Source organism: Pholcus phalangioides, unplaced genomic scaffold, assembly GCF_987345545.1.
Source record: "Pholcus phalangioides strain wild (caught in Gottingen) unplaced genomic scaffold, Ppha-v1.0 ptg000015l_1, whole genome shotgun sequence".
NCBI classification, from domain to species: domain Eukaryota; kingdom Metazoa; phylum Arthropoda; class Arachnida; order Araneae; family Pholcidae; genus Pholcus; species Pholcus phalangioides.
The window spans coordinates 43,931,438-43,953,870 of record NW_028301608.1 but is presented as its reverse complement, the minus strand read 5'-3'; the positions used below and the strand labels follow the sequence as shown (position 1 = coordinate 43,953,870).

The following is a 22,433-nucleotide window of genomic DNA, read 5'->3' as shown; positions in this document are numbered from 1 at the left end:
ATGGGTGAACCAGATTGGGGGTAAATCCGTGGAGGATTCGGGGGTGGGGGTACACGGAAAGGAACCAAGCCATCTTGGGGTATGCAGACTGAAAAGGGTTGGGAACCACTGACATAGTTTAAATGCTAGGTCAATAAACATTTGTTCTGCCTTACAGAGAATAAAAATATGCAATTGCACTCGTTTTTTTTTTCTTTTTTTTCTAATCCTGCTTATTTTTATTCTCTTCATAGAGTGAAACTGAAGATTTGATCAAAAAATGCGAGTGTCCATTACCAGCGGATGCCATTTGCCGTTATGGGGATTGCCCATACATACGCATTGTATATTTTACAGATTTAGAATTCAAAGGTTTTGCATCAATTTCTTGTGGCGAAAACTGCAAACTTCAATATCATAGCTCTTGCTGGAAGACATTAAAAGATAGTGAAAATAAAACAGACAAGGTATCAATCTAGACTATTTTTGTCCTGTATTTCCCACGCACGTTAGTAGCAATTGATAAATATTTAACCTTGCAATGAAAGTATGTTCATTAATCTTCTTTGAATTTATTTGTTTAAAATATTTTCTGAAAATTTGATTTCAATTTCCAATTTCAATGCAAAATAGTCAAACTTTGTCATCATGTCACTTCAGAATAATTAGATAAGACTAGTCCGATTTTGAAAATCTTACAAATGTTTATTTTATTATGCAGTGGATCACTTATACACTGAAGAGCCAAAAAAACTGAATCACCTGCCTAATATCGTGTAGAGCCCCCGCGAGCACGCAGAAGTGCCGCAACACGACGTGGCATGGACTTGACTAACGTCTGAAGTAGTGCTGGAGGTAATTGACGCCATGAATCCTGCAGAGCTGTCCATAAAACCGTAGGAGTAAGAGGGGGTGGAGATCTCTTCTGAACAGCACGTTGCAAGGCATCCCAGATATGTTCAATAATGTTCATGTCTGGGGATTTTGGTGGCCAGCGGAAGTGTCTAAAGTCAGAAGAGTGTTCCTGGAGCCACTTTGTAGCAATTCTGGATATGTGGGGTGTCGCATTGTCTTGCTGAAATTGTCCAAATCTGTCGGAATGCACAATGGACATGAATGGGTGCAGGTGATCATACAGGATGCTTACGCACCTGTCAGAGTCGTATCTAGACGTATCAGGGGTCCCATATCATGCCAACTGCACACGCCCCATACCATCACAGAGCCTCCACCAGCTTGAACAGTCCCCTGTTGACATGTAGGGTCCATGGATTCATGAGGTTGTCTCCATACCCGTTCACGTTCACCAGCTCGAAGCAATTGGAACCGAGACTCGAGGACTGGAAACACGTTGCCTGGTCTGACAACAGTCCAATGTCAGTGTTGTCGGGCCCAGGTGAGGCGTAAAGCTTTGTGTCGTGCAGTCATCAAGGGTATACGAGTGGATCTTCGGCTCCAAGAGCCCATATTGATGATGTTTCGTTGAATGGTTTGCACGCTGACACTTGTTGATGGCCCAGCATTGAAATCTACAGCAATTTGCGGAAGGGTTGCGCATCTGTCACGTTTCTGTTCACGTACGTGAAAATCCAAATTTCATCGCTACCTCGGAGATGTTATGTCCCATTTCTCGTGCGCCGACTGTAACACCACGTTCAAACTCACTTAAATCTCGATAACCTGCCATTGTAGCAGCAGTAACCGATCTAACCACTATGCCAGACACTTGTTGTGTTATGTAGGCGTTGCCGACCGCAGCGCTGTACTCTAATTGGTTCCATAGCTCTTTATTTGCATACACATGCCTGTACCAGTTTTTTTTTGGCTCTTCAGTTTATAACAATACTCAAGGAACCAGAAAAACATACCACTATAGTTAATGTTATAGATGGAATATACATTAACACTATGGAAAGTGCATCCTAACCAGAGTAATATTGTTATATAGAAATAGGCGAAATATAGGCAATTATTGTTATACATTTTGAACATTCCCCCCTTCGAATAGTCTGACAGTTTTTCTAAATATAGAAAGCCATATTATATCTCCTAATTATAGTGATTTACAATTTTTATAGGAATTCCTTGATACTCCTTGTCTTACTCCAGATTGCTCCGGATTTATTGTTCGTGTTGAAATAATCAACAAAGAAAAGCTTATGGAAAAATGTGCAAGTATTTTATTTTTTCCTTAATGTGGTTCTTGTTTGGTTGCTAAAGATAAACCTCCCTTTCGAAAATATGAATTTTTTATTAGTTGAACTAACAATAGCTTTTTGTCAGCCCCTACATATATGTAATTACTACTAAGTATGTAATAATGTTTTGGACTAAACATTTTTTTTTTTTTTTTTTTTTTTTTTTTTTTGCTGGCTTTCTTTTTTTTCCCCCCCCCCCAGTTTGAATCAGATGATGTGAAACAGAAGAAAAATCTCAAGCAAAAGAAATCAAAGTGAGTTTAAAGGTCTAATCTAAATGGTTATCACAGGGTTTATTTAAACTTTTAGCTGTTGTTTCATCGATCAGTATGAAAAATTGGCATCCACTGTCCTTCAGCATCCGTAATTTATTTGCACCTCCCATTTTCTATTTCTATCTAGGTCTTAAAAAATGTTTTTGTTATCATTGAGTTGTTTCAGAAATTCTTAGTTTCTTGCACCAAAAAACTTGAATGCCCCACAACTTAAAAACTTTTCTTTCATTATACTCGTTTTAAATGGATAATGTAAATCTACCCTATGTCCGTGCAGTATTTCAAGAACTGACACTGCCTGGAAATTTTAAATGCCTGTTTCGTCATAATGAGACACCATCTAACATAAATCTTGATTCTGCTGTACCTTTCAATTACTGATATTTGACACTTAAAAAACATCCTCCTTCCCCCCCCCCCCCCCGATATATTTGAAAAGGTTGGAGAAAAAACTGGATAATAAGGAGCGAAAGAGGCAGAGACACAGAAGTCGGTCAATTTCAGAAAGTAAAGATATTTTGCCTGAAGAAAATGAAAATCTTACAGCTTCTAGCGGTATTGAGCCATTAACAACATCATCTGAAAATAAAGTTGATTTCAAAATGGCAGTTACTGAGGGAGAAAAAAGATCTGAAGCTCTACACAATGTATATGAAGATTTGAAACAGAAAGAAAATTCTCTTACAACTGAACCTCATTCTCGTAAGTACATTATGTGTATATGCATCATTACTCTTATACAATATAGATTATTTTTAAAATTGAATTATCAGAAGGATGTAATTTGGAGGGCTCAGAAGCCAATTAGTGTGAATCAATTTTCTAAAAATGACTCTCATATTGCAAAGTTCCTCTTCATTGTTAGAACTTTCAATTCCCAAAGCATTCAAGTCACAATTTGCATATTGCAATAGCAGATAACGCCACTTACACTGACCACAGAATTAAAAGATCCATTTATCTCATGTTTAATATTTAGAATGGAGAGCTTCTGAGCCCTCCATTTATTGCAGGGATTATTCATGCTTTAAACTGGAAAAAGATTAAGTGTTATACTAGAAAAATCGTAATACTATAGCACCTTTTTGTAACATGAATTTGAGTATTTTGCGCTTTTATTCAAATTGCTATTGAAAACTTTACGTACATTATAACTTACAAAAAATTTTTGGTTATATCTAGCTTTCAGCATAAATACGGTGAAACCTCTCTAAGATGGAAACTGTATCAGACAGAAACCTGTCTTAAACAAAGTCAAAAAAGTCTGTTCAATGATTATTGCTTTTGTTTGCACCTTTATAAAACAGAATATTATTTAAATTTCTTGACGTTCCGTTTCGTGAAGGTTTCACTGTGTGTGTGTATATATATAATTTTTTTTTTGTCTCACGGCATGTGCTATTGTTTATTATTTGGTTAGAGTGTTATCAGTTTTTCTATTTATCTCTTCTTTCTGTAATGATTAATACTAATTATTTAAAACTTTCATAAAAATGGCTTCAGTCTCATGTATCATGTTTTTTTGTTTTTCTTATACAGAAGAAAAACCTGTTTATATAATTAAAAAGGATGTGGATAATAAGGTAAATATTTTACACCCCAGATTGTTTCACTTCAATACAATTTTTCAACTTTATATTTTATCTTATAAAAATTTAAAAATTTTGTGAAGACAACTCTGTACCTAAAGACTGTTCAGTTCCAAACTTTTAATACCTGCATATTCCATTATTTCCATGAAAATAACAAACACACAACCAACTACTTCAATGTTGATTGCATAGAAAGGTGCAATATGGTAACAATATAGGATTTGATTTTTTTCAAAACAATTTAAGTTCAAATTGAATTATGTTTTTAATATTTTTTTATTCATTGAAGTTAAAGAATTTAGAAGGAAAAAAACATGGTATGTATGTAAATCTGAAGATACTTGTACATTCTCAAGATGTGCAACATTTTTGTTATGATCTGCTTACCCCATTTGCAATATAGTGGAATTATCTGGGAATCATAAGTATTCCTTTTCACAGAGCACAGAAAAATCCACTTGTACATGCAGAAACCCATCTTTTTGTTGATCGGCAGTGATTCAGGACAGTAAGTAAATTTGAAGGGAGATGCAAATGGATTAACTTTTTCTGGTTAAAAATAAAGTCTTAAACTTCATAAAACTGTAAGATGTGTCAAAGGTGTGTGTGAAATTGTCTGACTCGACACCCCCAAGGGGATAGAAAACGTGTCGACTGATGACAAGTTAGCTATACTCTGTTCATTCTAACTTGGGTCCTGATGTAAATAAAAGCATGTGTGCAATACCCAAAATGATTGGTGGAAGAACATTTCACCTTTTCTTATTGTGCAACACCGCCAAAAATATAGTCCTTTGTTGTTTGCCCCTCATACCATAAAATACCTCATAATTATTATTTTTTTTTAATATTTATTCCATATTATTTCAAAGTTATCTGGAAGACGGGAAAAAATATTTCGGTCACAAAGCGTTTTTGGTGCTATGTCTTCAGGGTGGGCGTTGACAGAATACGCCTTTCTCACTCAAACATTACCCTTTCTCACTCAAACATTACCGTCCCCTTTTATTATTATTCCTATTCACAAACAGATTTGATATACACTTGTATACGCAGCTGCTCTGGACTCCTATAAACAAAGTTTCTGTCAACAAGATTTTTTTCTCACCCACACGCTTTGATGTACACTGAACGGGAAGGGGGGGGGGAGGTCACTTTTCGTTCGTGGTGAATATACGCATTTCAAAAGAATTCTCACTTCTGCTTGAGCAGCTTGTTGGGAGGAAGTAATATTGGTTTCGTCGAAGGCAGCGAGCCGAAGAAGTCAGGATTATCACGTAGACGTGAAGGTAACGTTTTGAAACTCTGGTTAGAATGAGTAATGCTCATTTTTGATTGTGTTAGCCTCATTATGACAGACACTATAGATCCGGTGAGAAAGCCTGGCCTGGGGGCCCATTAAAATCACAGTCCAGGGGCTCCTGTTGCTGGATGGCTCGCAACCTACGCACGGATAAAAAACCGAAATTGTCTTGACAAAAAACAGGATATCAACAACAAGTTGAAGTAAAGAAACGAAATAATGTGGATGACCCTCTCATCAAATTGGAACTTTTACAGCCCGTGGATTATTATGAAATATTTAATTATACAGACCCGCAAGAAAAATAAAAAGCGGCAACACAACGGTAAGTTGCTCATAATTTGTTTCACGTTATAATTGGTAGCATATCCAGCCCAGGAAAATCATACACGTAAATTAGCTCAGAAATAAAATTGTAAAATTCTGAAGAAAAAAATGAGGATTTTTTTTCTTAGTATCTGCTGTAAAATAATAAACAACTCACACAAACTTTTGTAATGACCATGGCCCCACATCCTGCCGCAAGACCCCCCCCCCCCCCGGCTGTGATCTTTGGCGGGCCCTCAGACCAACCTTTCAACAGCCCTTCTATATAGCATAGCTGCCAAGTCTCCCGAATTTTAGCTTCATCGCTCGACCTCCCGAAAAGTTCTTAAATCTCCCGAATTTTTAAGAAAATCACACAAAATCCCTAATTGTCCCTAAACATTCCCTACTTCATTAAAAAAAAATCGCCGCTTATGAAAACGATCCCTAAGGAATTTCTTTCGGGGCATGAAGACTCTTTTTTTCCCCTTTTGAAATGACGCCACACGTCGTAAATGGGGAAATTCCCTTTTTAAGGAAGTTTTACAAAACCCTCTGATGGTAAGAAAGTTGTCTTATCGCGCAGGGAAATGGCTTAGCAGCCAATAGTCCTGGATAATAATTGAAGATTATAGTGACGTGCATATGGCAGGGGTGCAAGAGCTGCGCCAATTGCGCCAAACTGCGCCGAAACGGTTCTCTTGCTACACGGTGCGCCAAGGCGCTGAATCCCTGCGCATTTGCGCCAATTCTTGTTTGTGGTTCGCGGAGGTACCGCTAATGCACTGTAGTACGTCAAATACCCTTAATTTAGGAAGAAGGCGCATGAAATTGTTGTTCACGGGGCGCGTTCTTTCCGAGACACGGAAAAACATACGGGGGGGGGGGGGGAGAGAGAAACTTCAATTTTTTTTTTCACTTCCCACCATCTACCACGATCGCATTATCTTGTGACCTTGGAAAGTAGTTATACTACCTTGAAGTATAAAGTCCTGTACTGTTATTGGTATAACCGGCGTTCTATCAAAGTCCCTGAATAAATATGCCAAATTTTCCGATTTCGGAGACCGTTTTTTCTCCTGTTGGTTATAGGTTATATACTGAAAATAACGGTAATTTCGCGGCTGCCAACCTGCGTTCAAAGACGGCATACATCGAAAAGGTGATTGGTTTACTCGTTTAAATTACCGAAATTTTTCGGAGATCGTTGGGAAAAAATAGAATCTGTAAAAACACTCCAGCTAAAATATTCCTAGTTTTGTCATCTAGCCACTATGCGGTCGTGTGGTTATCGTCGGCGGTTGCCGATTGTAACAATTTCACATCGCGAAAATCCGGATTTGGCGAACGGGGCCGGCTCGAGGGAAAAAAATCTCTACCCATGTAGAACCTTTTTTTGGTGCTACTGACCACGTGTTTTTGGTCCACAAACCTTTTTTCAACTCCATTTGGCACCCCTCCTTGAGCGGCGCCCAATATGGCCGCACGGTCCGCCACTGCATTGGTGGGGGAGGAGCATGCTCTTAACAATGGTCAGAGGAAGGAGTTTGTATTAGGAGCATGCTCATTTTACATAACTTCTGTGAGATACTTCTAATATATATTAATGTCCTACCTTTCCAAAACATGTTGTTGGAGAGAATGAAATATTTGCACCCTTTCTTGTTTTTCGTACTCCATCTCGTGCATTGCTGGGATGGTAGATTACTCCCTCACGTATTGCTGAGAGGATGTTTAACATTGTATCACCAACAGAACTATTGATTATGTGTGATGAATGGGTTGCACTACAATCCAAACAATTACAAGAAGTGAAATCAGTTCAGAGAATAGATAGATAGATACTGGGCAGACGTATTCAAACTTTGTAACTTTGAAAGCTGCTCAAAGCTGCTTTTGAAAGTTCAAAATTTTGCCAGTTTTGGTGAAGACTTTTTTATCTTCAGCATATGGTAACACAGATAGTGAAAAAGAGTTCATTGTTAACAAATAAATAAAAGTCTGTTCAAATATTGAAAAATCTGTCCATGCAATGCTTTAATGTTTAATGGAATGACATACAAAATCTTATGTTTAAGGGCATAAAAAATTTGAAAAAAATTGTCATTGAGATTCTGAACTTTCTGAAAGCGACTCATGATTTGTAATCTATTAACATGCTATTAGGTTGAGAAATTCTTTAAGTAAATAAGGTATTTATATTTTTCTCGTTTTTTGCATTTTGCTTTTAAATTTAATAATTCCTTTAAATTCTGTGAGAAGCCAATTTTTTTTTTCACGGAAACTCTTATTATATTCTGCACGCACTTTTTTTGCTATATCAGGAGGAATAAGATTTTGGTGTTCAAGCAGCAGAAATTCTTGCCGCCTAGGTTTTCAGTATGCATGTTGCTTAATTTGAAAAGAGTAATAATTTTTATTCGTCATTCGTCGGTTTATTAATGACAGAAAAGATAATTCAGAAAAAATTTAAATGGATTTTAATTTGTGAAGGAAATTTATTTAGAATTATTTGTTCCAACCATTTTTGGCAAAACTTTTGGCATTTCACAGAAAAATTACTCCTTATATTGCAGATATAGTTCGTGTTTAGTTCTGCTCCATTTTCAAAATTTCTGCTCCAAAAATGAAATTTGCTGCTCCGAAAAGGATGAGGGGCACTTGCACCCCTGATATGGTCAAAATTTCTTTTGTTGAAGTTACGTACGTGCGATATAACAAAACATGAATACTGATAAGCAAAAACATATTTAATCAATTTTAAAGACACTTATTCCGATGAATTTCCTCTCATCAAACGTTACAGAAGAGGGCCGACTTTTCCTTTTTGTACAAGTTGTGTTACGGACATGATCATCGGTCATGGAAAGACTGTAATCATTACTCGTGAAATGAAAAAAAAAAAGAAAAAAATCAAGCAAGCGTCTTAGTCAGTGTTCTTCAAAAATTGACGCTTTTTTTCTTCATCTTCCGATGATTTTGGGGTCATTCGCGGAGAATGTTTTTTCACAGCGTTTCTGATTGAACACAATATTTATTTTTACATCACTGAAGTTTTGGCCTCAAATTTCACTTGTTTTTCGCGTAGGAATTTTATTCCCAAGGGTTTAACTTCCATGTTTGTACAATCCTTATTTTAATTTGACTTCAGTTTTTGAGTAGGGATTTTATTCCGCTTTAACTTTTATGTTTGGAAAATCCCTATTTTATTTGGAAAAATCCCTATTGTATTTATTAGGGAGTGGTTTAAGCATGAAATACGGGTTTGCGCGGAAAATCTCCCGAATTTTCATTTTCAAAAGTTGGCAGCTATGATATAGTAAACTTTTAGCTTGAAAAAATAAAAAAAATGACAAGAATTGTCGCAGGAAATGTCTGGGCTGGATCCCTGTCATCCCAGCTCTTGAGGAGTGTGCCATGATAACGACAGAATACCTTATCAAATTTTTTTTTTTTTTGAGATATATACCTCTTTCTATTTTAATTAGTGTTATCAACAGTTTTTATTTCAACAAAATTTGGAGAACAGTGAAAAAAAAATTTCCAGGAAAATTCTTCATAACGAATTTACAATCTCGCGTTTGAGGAAAAAACGCACGTGTTCAGAACACGTAATGAAGGGGCGGGTAAAATTATAACCAATAGAGATAAAGGATGCGGAGTGATATCAAAAATTGGTACAGCGGTTTATTTACATCAGGACCCAAGTTAGAACGAACAGAGTATAGGTTTTGTTTCATTTCACCTTTCACAAGTTTTTAAATTGTTTATGTATGCATATGTGCCTGTACAGTGTATATTGTTAAAGAATTCTATATTCCGTCACTCACAAATTCATAATATACTTTGTGTAATTTTTTATGAAGAGTTTTCTTGCTAAAAATAATCCTGCTGAACGAGTAATCCAGAATTGTCTCCTCTCACACTTAAAACTTTTAGATCAAGCTTTCTTTACATATCTCTCATAAAAAATTTCAGAAATCATTCACATCTATCTGTGGCTATCGTAGTCCAAATTTTGAGTTTTCAGGTGCCAAACAGAAGAGCAACGAAAAGTAACCCTACCCAAAGGTGTGGGGGAGAAAAAAACTTCACATATCAATCAAATAGCAGAAATGATGAAATGCAGAATTTTCGAAACACAAAAATAAGAGTAATCGCATAAAATTTTTCGAAATGATGAACACGTGGACAATTTCAGAAAATGAGTTGTGTTAACGCAATATATATAGTAGTCTACTTAATTGGGATGTGGTCATCATATGCCGAATTAGTGGTTTTTCTCCATTGAATGTGGTATTGCGTCAATTATGCGAATAATAAATGTCGAGTTTATCGAGATTGCACGCGTAAATGTAAGGTTTCACACCCGCGACACCGCAGCGCGCAAAAACTGATAGCAGCTCAAAAATAGCAGAAGAGTACCGAACAACTTTGAACAGAGCGAGAACTGAGTATTCGGACAGCTTGTTCCATGTGGAACGCGCTCTAGTACCGATCGTTGCATCAGACAGCGATGAGCGTCAAAAGAAAACGCTGTTGAAATAGAATGAGCACGTATGAGCCAGTTTCGTTGATGTACCGACTCCCTGGGGATCAAAGTCGCTTGAAAGGTTTACTCTTAATGCAGTTTTTTTGCTGATCGGGTGCCGACGAAAGCAAGAATATACGATTCAGTGCTGTTCACCTCATCGACCGTACTATACGCCCTCCACCCCAAAAAGTGATTTTCCGTGGCGCAGCACCCGTGTGAAACCCAATTTTTGTGTTGGCTAAGCATAGCGTGGTCAATTTGTGGAGGGAGCAGTGCGACATTTCAGTGGATTGACGAGCTCAAGAATATGCAGAGTTGTTACATCAACAGAGTTGCCAACTGCTACGGATTGTCTGTAGTTTCTACGGACGGCCGCAGTAAACTACGGAGCTACGGGAAACTATCAATCATGGAGGTTATATCCCCATAATATTTCCATGCTTTCAATACTACGGAAAGCGGTTAAAAAAAATCGAGTCATTGAGTTTTGCGGTGTTTTACTTATTGCAAAGCCGGTTTCAAACTTCAAACCCATCGCTCTACTCGAAGCCCATGCTCGCAAAAACCTGTTTTCCGTCAAAACTGCCTCACGCTGTGGGCTGAAAACGGGTTTTGTGTGGTTCAGCCAATACCGTCTAGAGTAGACGGTATTGGTTCAGCTGGGTGGGTCTGGACCAAAGCTGCATTAAGAGTCACTTTCAAGCGGCTTTGGTCTGGACCCGGCTTCATTTGCATAGTGCATGGTCAAGTTCGCGGAACTTGTATCGGAAAGAATGTTTCGTCGTAGGTGCCCTGATACGAAGAAAATAATGAGGGGGTCTAGGATTGTTGGACGTCCGTATATACGGCCTGCAAGGGCGTATGCAGGTTTGGATTGAATTGAATATTCATGAATTAAGGGACTCATCGACCTCGGAAAGTTGCTTTGGGGTGGGGGTCGGCTGATGTGGCCTAAGCCTTCTAGGTTCCAGTGGCAATGAGGTGCTATATTTAATGAACTTTAAATTAAATATTTTTTTAATTAAATTTGAGTTATTTTTTTCTATATTACTATGATTAGAGCCCGGATTATATGCACTAAAAAGTGGCAAAATATGCTCTAAAAATATGCACTTAAAAGAACAAAATATGCATTAAACAACGCAGAATATGCACTAGAAATCTTGAAAAAGTGAAAAATTCAAAAATACTGTATGTGCAAAAAATGAGAAAATATGCATTAAAAAAATCACCGTGAAAAGAAAAGCAGATATGTTTTTAAAATGCATCTTTTCTATTTCTTAGTTGCATATATATTTACAAAAAATATCCCCTCATATATATTTATATACCGCATATGCAAATAACTTCTATATATTTTTTATTCAGGCATTTTTTAATTTTCAGTTTGATGTAGCTGCTCAATAACGAAAATAGCTGTAAGGGGCTGTTCAAGTATTACGTCATTATCGATGGGGGAGGGGGGTTCAGATTTGCTGACTTTTGATGACGGGGGGGGGGGGTTTCGATAATGCTTACGTCATCAACTACCCTTTATGAAAATATGAGTTTGGACACATAGGGGCAGAGCTGATGACGAAATTTTGCTGACAAGGGAGAGAGGGGGTGGTCAGCGTTTTGCTGACAAGGGGGGGGGGGTCAAAAATGGCTAAAAATTTGCTTACGTAATACTTGAACGGCCCCTAACGAAAGAATTTCGACAGTATTTCTAAAAAAAAATTTAACACTTTGACATATCTCTAGGCATAGCCTTAGATTAAAACGGTTAATATTCTTAAAATACTTTATAAATATGTATTAATTCACTAAATTTCACCTGCGCAAAAAACACCAATGTTATGAAAATATGAACAATATTTATTTGAAAAATTATAAAAAAAATTGAGTGAGCTTGAAAATAAACCTTCCAAAATGTGCACTTATTCTGAAAATTCTTTGATTTTATGCATCTATATGCATTAATGCTAAAAAATGCCAAAATATGCAAATGCATATGCACATATGGAATATTGAAAAGACACCAACGAATAAGGCAAATACACAAAAAATAATAAAAGTCCTAATGCATTTCAACACCAATGGGTGCCGTCTTCAGAGGAAAATTTTTTTTTTTTAACCACTAGTCTCGCTGACCGAGTTTCCCACTTGGGTTGAATACCAAATCTTCACGCTCTGTTGCTCAGCGGAAGAAGTACTTCTTCTAGTGGTTAAAAAAAAAAAAAAAAAAAATTTCCCTCTGAAGACGGCACCCATTGGTGTTGAAATGCATTAGGACTTTTATTATTTTTTGTGTATTTGCCTTATTCGTTGGTGTCTTCTCAATATTCTTGGGCAAAGTGGATCAACTCTTCTACATATGCAGTTGCATATAATCCGGGCTCTAACTATGATTATGTTGTCCTGGGGGGTACCCCCATGGCTGGTTGAACATTCATCACTACTGACAACTTTAAGCCAATGTTGTGTTTACAGTGTCTGCATCAAAGAAATTGGTTCATTCGTGCACATGTCTATGTGGACTACACTTTATTCTTACGCGCATCGCTGTCTAGTGTGATGATCGGTATTAGCGCGCGCTTTTAGAAAACCTTGGCACCCATCATTGTAATGCTGCCAATGACCTAAGTCTTACTACTTCGCGCATTGGTGGCCATGGCATCAAAGGCGTACCCAGGACTGACCTTTCAAAGGGGCACAGTGGAGTTCTTCCAGGGAAAATTTTGAGTAATTAACTTTCAGAAAGGATTTTGTATCAATAGAAATTGATTAAAATAGCATACAAAGGCGTTTTCTTCCGAAATTTTGATTCTTTCACAGATTTTTTAATTTTCAATTTTTTGTGGCGATATGCCGCCTTCCTGAGTATGCATCTGCATTACATATGCATGTTGCGTTTCACTATATTGCCAAACCGCACATGGAAACGAGATTCGCGCAGGTAGGAAAATGTTGGTGTTTTATCAGCACTTGAATGAAAATGAAGTGCGACGTTTTGGAAGCTGCTTGTAAAATGTCGCGATGTTATTAAGAAAGCTTTTTACTTCTCTCCCGCAAATTTTCTAGATATGGCTTAATACTGCATCGACGACATTACCAGGGCTAGATAAATCCCAGTCACCAGTGAAAGAAATATTTTGATCCTGTTTTTCCTTGAAAAGAAATTTTGGGCTCCTAAAGATTTTCTCTGATGCTTAAATTTTTTTGTGATTTGTCAAGCCCCGGACATTACCGATGCGGCGTAGTTTAACCTACGATATTTACAATAAATATTACTATTTACTTTTAAACAATTTTTTTTACGGGCTTCTCTATTCTATAAGGACGAGTTTTTTTTGGTTTTTTTTTTTTCCTTCGTTCTGCCTGTATCCGCAAAAGAGTATTTTCACCGTATTTTTGAGAAGTAGGACCTGAAATTTGAATTGAAATATCGTGTAACAAGTGATTATCAATCCATTAAAGGCAAAATGGGGGGGGGGGAGGGGGGGGCAAGAATTGAACGAGAATTTTCAGAAAATAAAACATTTTATAAGAAATTTATTTTGATCTTTCGCAAAAAAAAGAATAAAATGCACACTGGGATGATTGCGCGCGTTTTTACGAAATGAAGTTGATTACAGTGGAAAGGATTCTTCTATAAAAGTTGTGTCGAATAGGTGATGGGAAGTATCGCGCTTAAAGAAAAGGTCGGGAACCATGGGTGGAGATAGACTTGGAAGTCTTTTGGGGGGGGGGCGCATGATGATGATGACAATGTCAACTCATCTATACATATATGCATTATATCAGTCGATTCCACTTTTGGTATTGCCCCCTCCCGTATCTCCACCCATGTCGGGAACAGTGCCGCTGCCGATACGGATCTAAGATGCGTGATTAACGCATCAAAATTAAAGTTAGTCTAAATTTCGTTGTGGAGTGAAAAAATATTTCTTCAAGTTCTAGGTAATTTTTTTTAATAATGTTATTTCTGTTTTTCCTCATTGAAAAATAAAAAGCAAAATCTCCTTTTACAAAAATACGCCTTAATATTTTTGAGAGGAGTGAAATTACTCTTCAAAATTATTTTTTGGAACAGCACTTGGGAAGGAATGGGAAATCGCGACATTTAATTTTCTTTCATATATTTTTCGTTAGATGGCGCCATTTGATGTTGCAGCATTGGTTTTAGTTTTGGTGAAGCGGATGACTTTCCTCCCTCTAACCAAAATATGTTTCTTGTTTAAAGCTCGCAATTCGGCAAAATGTTGCTTATGTTATGGCTGTTGATTCAAGATAAGTGTTTATAAGGTATTAGTGGGAGGTATCTTAGTTTATAGCCCTTTCACCCCAAACAACCTGGTATGCTCAAATCATCTGTTTCGCTTCAAGCACGTGCGCCCGAGCAAAAGTGTCATGTTTTTGTAAGCTTTTGGATTTTCGTACGGATTTGCATTTCTTGGTGTGCGGGGTTCCTGAATAATATTTACACTAAAGTTCGAGAATTTCTCTGGACTTCGAACGCGGTAGGTCTGGCATAGACTTCATTTCAAGTGTGGATAGATTGTTTGTTTGGAAATATTTTCCCCATTGGAGCCTTTTAAATGTGACGTTATCTTGAAAAATTATTTTTGTCGGTAGAAATATTGAAAATCCCGTGAATCAATTCCCTTTAATATGATTATTCATACATCAATGAGTGCTATTTGATGTGAAATAAGTTGTGTTCAGGTCAAATAAGCAGGTGTCTTTGTTCAGTTACTGAAACTAACACTGCTTTCAAACTTGATGAGTTTGAATGTTGTGACCATGCCACATGATTTTGGTCGAATTTTTTGATAAAATAAAATATTATTTTTAAAGTGAATTTTTTTTTTTTTAACCCTTAACTGGCGTGAGAATTCCGTTCGTAACTGGCATTGGGTTTTACTACTCAATATTTAATTAGCATGATGAAAAACTTACTGTTTTGCATACATCACAATAATTCAAACAAAATATCAATTGTAATTTTCAATTTTTTGACACAGCATTTAGAACAGATAGTTTATAATTTTATGGTTTATTTTATCTAAAATACTGATTACTTGTGTTTAATTTTATAAGTGAAATGGAGCAGTTTATTTAAAATATGTGTGATAGGGAATCAGGATTAGGTTTTTGATCTCTGAAACCTACTCGGTATTAAAAAGTCAAAAACATTGTCAGTGCTTTCAAATTTTTCAATCTGATTGATATGTTTAATAACAAAACACTTTTATGTAGATTAAAGTTTTATAAATTTCAGTATCACTGAGAAAAAAAATCTCTTGCTTGAATATTTTAAATTTTTTGTTCTGCCAAAAATTTTATTCCATATAAAAATTCTTGTGTATCTGTTAATGCACTAATTAAACTCATTTATTTTTACTTGAAAATTTCTTAGCTTAGGTTGTATAAATCCTGAGTTTTAAAGCATATTTTTCAATCATAGCAGAGCTGGCAGGACTTGGTACCTAAAGCACTTTAAGATACAGCTTCTACTAGAAAACAATTGTATTATAAATGCTAGTAAATATACCATATCAGTCAAATCTGGTCATTCTTACTTTTACAACAGTAATAAGTTAAAGGAAATGAATTACCTTTTTGGGTTTGATAATAAGATTGAATAATCGACGTTTGGGTGTATCTAAAACTAACATGGCTATACGCGTTTCGGAACTATATGAAGTTCCTTCATCAGTAGCAGAAACAAAGAAGAAAGAAAAATATTGAAAAAACTCCTTATAGCGAGAGTTACTCACTGTTGTAGACAAGAGTCAAATTCAAAATGAACCGTCAACAAAAGAGTAGAGTAAGAGGACGGAAAAAGTAAAATGGCGGAGCCAATAGCAACCGTGAATGTGATAGTGATGGAGAAGAATAATTATTGTAGAAACTGTTGCCAGATTTTTGAGAAGGGTGGTGTGCTAGATAGGTCGTTCACCAACTGGTTTGCGTTTTTGTTGATGTGGAATGATTCGAAGAAATCCAAGTCAGATGGTGAGGGACATTTTTGGATGATTTTGGCAGAAGAGAAGTCAAATTTATGGTCAAAGGACCAGCAGTGTTGGGCTATGGATGAGCGGTTAAAGTCTTAGTTGCTTACGTATCTTCTATGTTCATTTAAAGGGTATTTTATAGCACGTTTAGTTTGGCCTATATACGATAATCCGCATTGGCATAAAATGTTGTAGATGCCCCAGTTGTTGAGTGTGTCAATGGGATCTTTTAGTTGAGAGAAACGAAGTTTATTGACGGGGATGGAAACCACAGAAAAATTGTATTTTCAAAGGATTTTAGCGATGCGTTGGGAAGTTTTCCCAACCCTGGTTTTTGGGAAGAAATGCAAAATGATAAAGTTTTTGTGTCAGGTTTAGGCTTGGTTTTGGAAGTGTTTTTAATCAGTTTGCTGTGTAGATTATCAATGAGAGAGCTACGGTAGCCACCATCGACTGCTATTTCTCTAAGGATATTCAGTTCAGCATCGAGTAACGTCTGCGAAGAACAGATATTAATGGCTCGCTTCACGTATGTGTAGAACGAGGCATACTTTTGTTCCAGAGGATACGCAGTGAGGTTGTGACAGTCCTTGCAAACAACACCAGGACTTGATCACACAGATCTTACGCAATGATTCACAAACAGCACTGTCCTTTTTCTCAACCTCGGTTATCTGATGTTTTGCGATTAATTTGAAACCATTATCAAGAAAACTGACTCTTTTGAGATGCCATTTTGATCTGAACGCTCTGGCTATCAAACAAAAAAAACTTCAAGTGGTGTGGGGAAGTCACCCCAAAGAAACTTTGATCAATGATATAGAGGGGGCAAAAGTTGAATATCATAAATTTGTATAAACAACTAGCTTGAAAGGTACTGAAAATAGGATGGTTCAGATGCATATCTTTCTCAAGGGGTAGCAAGATGAGGAAAATGCATGGGATCGAGATGATCCCACCACACCAGTTAAGGTTTAATTATAGATTTTTATCCATGTTTCATTGAATATGAATTAATTTTTTTTTTTTTTTACTGCAGCAAAATTTGGACAGTAAGCTCTCCAACTCAAAACACAAGGAGAAGAAAAAGACTAAGAAAGTGCTCACCCTAGGCCAGTTTTGTGATTCCTACCAAGCATCAGAGAATATTACATCTTTCGAGTGAGTTTCATTTAAAAAAATTATCATCTGAAATTCTTTTTTAATGAATATTTGTATCTTGTATAATAATGGTTTTAATACTGGTGGGTGTTTTAATCTGAATTGGAATTTCTTTTGGAAGTTGTCTGCAAAAGGTGTTTCGCAACCAGTGTATTTATGATAGATCAAAAAATATGTATGTACCCATTTTGAAGTGATATATTTTGTACCTCGTATACCATTTATATTGGCTTCCTCAGGTTTAATGTGAATCTGTTCTCTCATATAAATCGTGCATATGCCGGTATTGGCTTCGCAAAGGGTGGATGAATATTTTACTGAGAATTTCCGATTGCTACCCTTGAAGAAAGCAATTAAAATGTACAGAAATCAATTAAAATAGCTTATAAAAAAATTTTATTCCAAATTTTAAATAACTTTACAAATATCTTAGTACATGCATCTTTGTGTAAAGATAATTACAATCTTTTTTTTTAATGCACTTAGAAAATATTTTTTTTTCTTTTAATTTTAATTAGGCTGCAGTTTATTTTCAACATTTATTTTTATAGTGAGGATGCTCTTCGCATGCATCGTTTGAGAGAAAGCAAAAGGATCACAGAAGAGGCATATTATGGTCAAGAGAGGTAATTAAGTTGTCTTTTTCTTCTTCCTTGCTCTCATAACAGCTGCCACCTTTCTGGATTTGACCCAATAATACTGGATTTCAAGACATTCACTGGGCTTCCCATATATGAATTTATATTGCTGGTTTTCAGTTATTCATAATAAAGTTGAAACCCTAAAAATTAAAGAAAAGTAACTAAGTTTGCAGTTTTTTTGCTGTGTTACTGTTTCTTTTTTAGAAAGTGACCCTAATTCATTACATAGGATGGCTAGGTGTCCCAGTTTTCAAATTAATTCATTGTTCCCAGTCAATCTCTTTGAATAACAAATGATTTCGGGACACCTGTTTTTTCTAGTGTTTTTTTTCACAAAGATTTAATGAAATCAAATTATTTTTGAATGTTGGTTATTTTATTGTGGACTTTCAAGCTACCCACATTATTTGTAGTTCCAAATCAAGATCATGCCATTGACACAACCTCGAGTTCAGCATCTTGCACATGATGTTGGTACAGAAAGGCTAGTTTGGTATTCAAACTTGGCCACCCTTACTAGCCTCTGGGACTGATGCAAAATAATTGTAGAGTTCTTCATGGGACGAATCATTTTTGCTTATTAATTACATTATTTAGATTATTCATAAAAATTCCATGGTTTTGCATCCACCTGATTTTATTGTACAAAATTAGTTTGACACTGTAAAATATATCCTTTTACAAAGGGAAGGACCCAGACTTTTTCCGTCAGCCGAGTTAGTGTAGGTGATAGTGTATCGGACTGGGAACTTGAAGACCAAGGTTCGAATCCAGTTTGTGAAAGTAATTTTTTTTAACTCCTCATCAGAAAAATGATTTAAACATTTTAATTTTTTTCGCTGATGCAATACATTTTGCAATATATTTTTGCGAACTCTTAAAATATACAAGTATTGTAAATCAGTTAAATATTATAACAAAGCATGCAGAAGAAATTTAAGACCAATAATGTTATAAAAAAACATGGTTGTCTTTTTTTTTTTTCCTAAGTTCCTATTTTTAAATATTTTATAGCTGTTTACGACTAATTAACATGCATAATATGTATATATATTTATCCAATAATTTTTGTTTATTTTTGTCGATTTGCTATTCAAAAATGCATTGATAAATTAGTGAAATATTTTACTAAAATTTGAAAAGATTTTCATGATCTGCCCCTTTAGCTGTTCGAATATTTCAGTTTGTACTGAATTTATAATGCATTTATATTTTGCCGAATCTTAAAACTTTGGTATATAATAAATCAATTACATATCATAACAAAAAATATGTAAAAAAAATTATCAAGACCAATAATCTAAAAAACTTAATTCCTTTTAGCATATCTTTACTCTTCTGAAGTTCTGATATTAAATAGATGTTTAAATATTTCATAGTTGTTTGCGATTATTAACATGCACGATATATTTTTTCGTAATATAATTTATAGGTTTATTTTTAGTCGATTTACTATCGAAAAATGAATTGATAAATTGGAGAAATTTTTCACTAAAATTTGGATTTTCTATCAGATTTTCAGAAATTTGAAGTCATTATCCTCCATTAACTGTTTCAATATTTAAGTTTGCTTTCAATACATAAATTTGTTGGTTTAAAAAATAATTTTTTTTTTTTATAACATTGAAAATAGCGCAATATCACATTTGAAATGCCCCGTGGAACATCAGTGGAAATGTCTACCTTGTTCGCACCACTGTTCCGCGATCAGATACGAAAATGAAGATATCGTGGAGTTATGCAAATTATCGTAGAGGTTGAAGCAACGCAATTGGCTGTGTAGAAAAAATTACGAAAAAAATCGTGCAATCGCAGAATAGCGGTGCATTTGCGAAATGTGCAATCGGTCCGTGGGCTTCCAAAGGTTGAAAACCACTGATCAATGGCAACATTTTTGACAATAAATTTGCTGTGTCCCGTATTTCTGTAAAAAATATGCGCAGCTCACACCACACAGACTTGGAGCGCTGTAGCTTGTATGGAAGGTAGGTCAACGCCGTCCACTTCTATAAACGTAAACAAACATGGTTGGCAGTGTATGTTACGAATGTTTTCTTTACATGTGTACGATCGAAAACAGCTGGTAGATGATTCAATCACCATATTTCACAGATGAAATTACAGAAAATCGTTATCTTATATCAGTTGTAGGGAGAAATTCCCATTCTATTGCTGATAGGCGGAAAATTGAGGGCTTCTATAAATTTCGGTCAGTTTTAAAAATTTCTTGAATAAGGCGTTTAACCAACGAAAATCGCCAGTAAATATCAGAAATTCGTGGAAGCATCTTTGAAAAACTGGACATTTCTTTAAAATGGTGGAACATCAAATGATATCGAGAAATATGGCTATGTTTCCAGAATATAGGTAATGTGATCACCTTATGTATCACTTATTTTTGTTGTTATGCTATAAAAAATTTTAATGTGTTCTGAAGTACGTTCATCAGATTTTTAAGTGAATCGCAAGGTTTTTATGAGAATGTTACAGAATTTTTACTTTCTGAAGGTTGGCAGGTCTGTTCTAATATCAAAAAGCTCTTTAAAAAATCCGTCACATTTGTTGAATTTCAATTATTTTTTCCAAATTATCGTTTTCTCATTTAGTAAATATTTATTCAATGCAAAAAATGTTTTTGAAATTGAACTTTTTTTTTCTAGTCTTGCAACTTGGAAAATTTACTGGTTTTACACATAATCGGTTATCTTCATTTTGATTCACGAATTCATATTTATTTCAGCTTTGGTAATTTGTTTTAGGTAGAATGAATATGAATGTCAAACTTCTTTTGCATTGATTTAAACCATGCTCGTTACCTTAAATTCCCCCATCTTATTTTATTGCCTAATTATTTTTCTGAACTTTTCAAATTCAAATATCTCAGCAAATATTGTACTTGGAAACATTTATTTTTTCCCCATGCCTCAGGAGAGAGCAACAGCCTCATCCTCATAAAATTGGTCAAAAAAACATTTTTTTAAGTTGTCAAAAAAAGGCAGCCAAAATGGGCAAAAGAATTGCTAGGGGCACTTCTTTACCCGTTAATAAATAAAATATAGTCAGTGAATGAGTTTTTTTAAAAATTCATGGTGAAAAAAATTACATTTAATCATGTTACAAGATAGGCAAAGCCTATACAACACATGTTCCGTCTATTTCGGTAGATCCTTTTAAACATAGTCAAGCGCTAATCATTCGAAACAATTTTTTTTTTCCGTGGTTTTTTTTTTTTCATAAATTTTATAGGAACAACAGATTTCTAATTTATCTTTGTCTTGCTAGAGCATGAGTTGCATTCTCAAAGCAAACTCTTTAGATGAAACATTATTGCAGCTTGAATGTTGCAACCAAGAAGTTTGGATTTTTTTTAATTTCCCCCCACCCCCTTAACTGAAAAAATGTGTTACTGTGGTGAGATGCTTCTATATAGACAGGCGTTGCTATTGGTCTGGGGGCTTTACAACTTGTGTTAATGAATGCGTTCTAAGTAGGTTGCTGCTACGCTTGTTGATTTTATATGTTAGAAGCAGGGGGAAAAAAATCTCTAGCACCTGTGTGAAAAAGTGTAATTTTGTAATTTAGACTCTGTGCAGTTAAATCAAAGTATAAATCAAGCTTGTTGCTTTCAAAACTTGAAAAAAAAATTAAAGAATTTTTTTTAAAATTGTATTTCAGTTTCATACCCGGTGTATTCATATAGTTTTATTCATTTGCAAATTTTGATCTTGTAGTGCAATTGAATTGAACACAATTGAACCAATTTCTGATTCATTTTTCTCTGATGTAAACTCAAGAGTCACTGATCAGCGGTTGCATGATGTTTCAAACTCATATGGAGCATCTATAGAAAATGAAGAACTTTCAAAACAAAAAGAAGAAATATACAGGTATGGACTTTTCATCCTCCACAGGCCAAAAGCATGAATGTGCAAATTTTCTTTTTTTATCACCTGGTTGGATACCTTACTTTGTTACCAATGTGAATGTGTATCCCTATTAAGACACATGTTATGAAACATTTTAGGAAAATGAGTTCCTTAAAGTATCATGGCTAGAGAGTAAATATGCAAAGGTCATTTCCCCACATTCTGTGTTTTTTTTTTGAAGGTCATTGCACATTCAGGCTTCTGGCATGAGGGGGACGATTTCTAAGTTCAATGTAGCTTCTGTAACTAGAATTTTTAGCATCGTTAAGCAATTTCATTCTCCATCAGGTGTATATGATGTGATATGTGTAATGTATATGTTATGGTGAATGCAATAAATTGGTAGTTACTCATAATACCAATTGTCTATAAATTTGGTAAATTTCATTGCATTCAATCACTTATACCAGTGATTATGCTTGATTACCGAATAGAGTTGCTAGGTTTAATAAATATGGAAATATCACTTTAATTGTTTTGTGTTAAATTATTAATTAATTAAATGTCGTCATTTAACAG

At 35.3% G+C, this 22,433-nt stretch overlaps 1 protein-coding gene across 1 annotated transcript in view; it reads left to right on the top strand.

Annotated features, from left to right (window-relative positions):
* The window catches only part of LOC149076084 (uncharacterized), a 97,931-nt gene that overhangs the window by 42,819 nt on the left and 32,679 nt on the right, over positions 1-22,433 (top strand). Inside the window, exons 22-29 of the mRNA XM_089243614.1 lie at positions 234-446; positions 2,058-2,150; positions 2,379-2,431; positions 2,892-3,154; positions 3,992-4,035; positions 17,226-17,347; positions 17,899-17,973; positions 21,720-21,875. Of these exons, the coding sequence (XP_089099740.1) occupies positions 234-446; positions 2,058-2,150; positions 2,379-2,431; positions 2,892-3,154; positions 3,992-4,035; positions 17,226-17,347; positions 17,899-17,973; positions 21,720-21,875 (1,019 nt within the window). The remainder of the gene's footprint in view (positions 1-233; positions 447-2,057; positions 2,151-2,378; positions 2,432-2,891; positions 3,155-3,991; positions 4,036-17,225; positions 17,348-17,898; positions 17,974-21,719; positions 21,876-22,433) is intronic.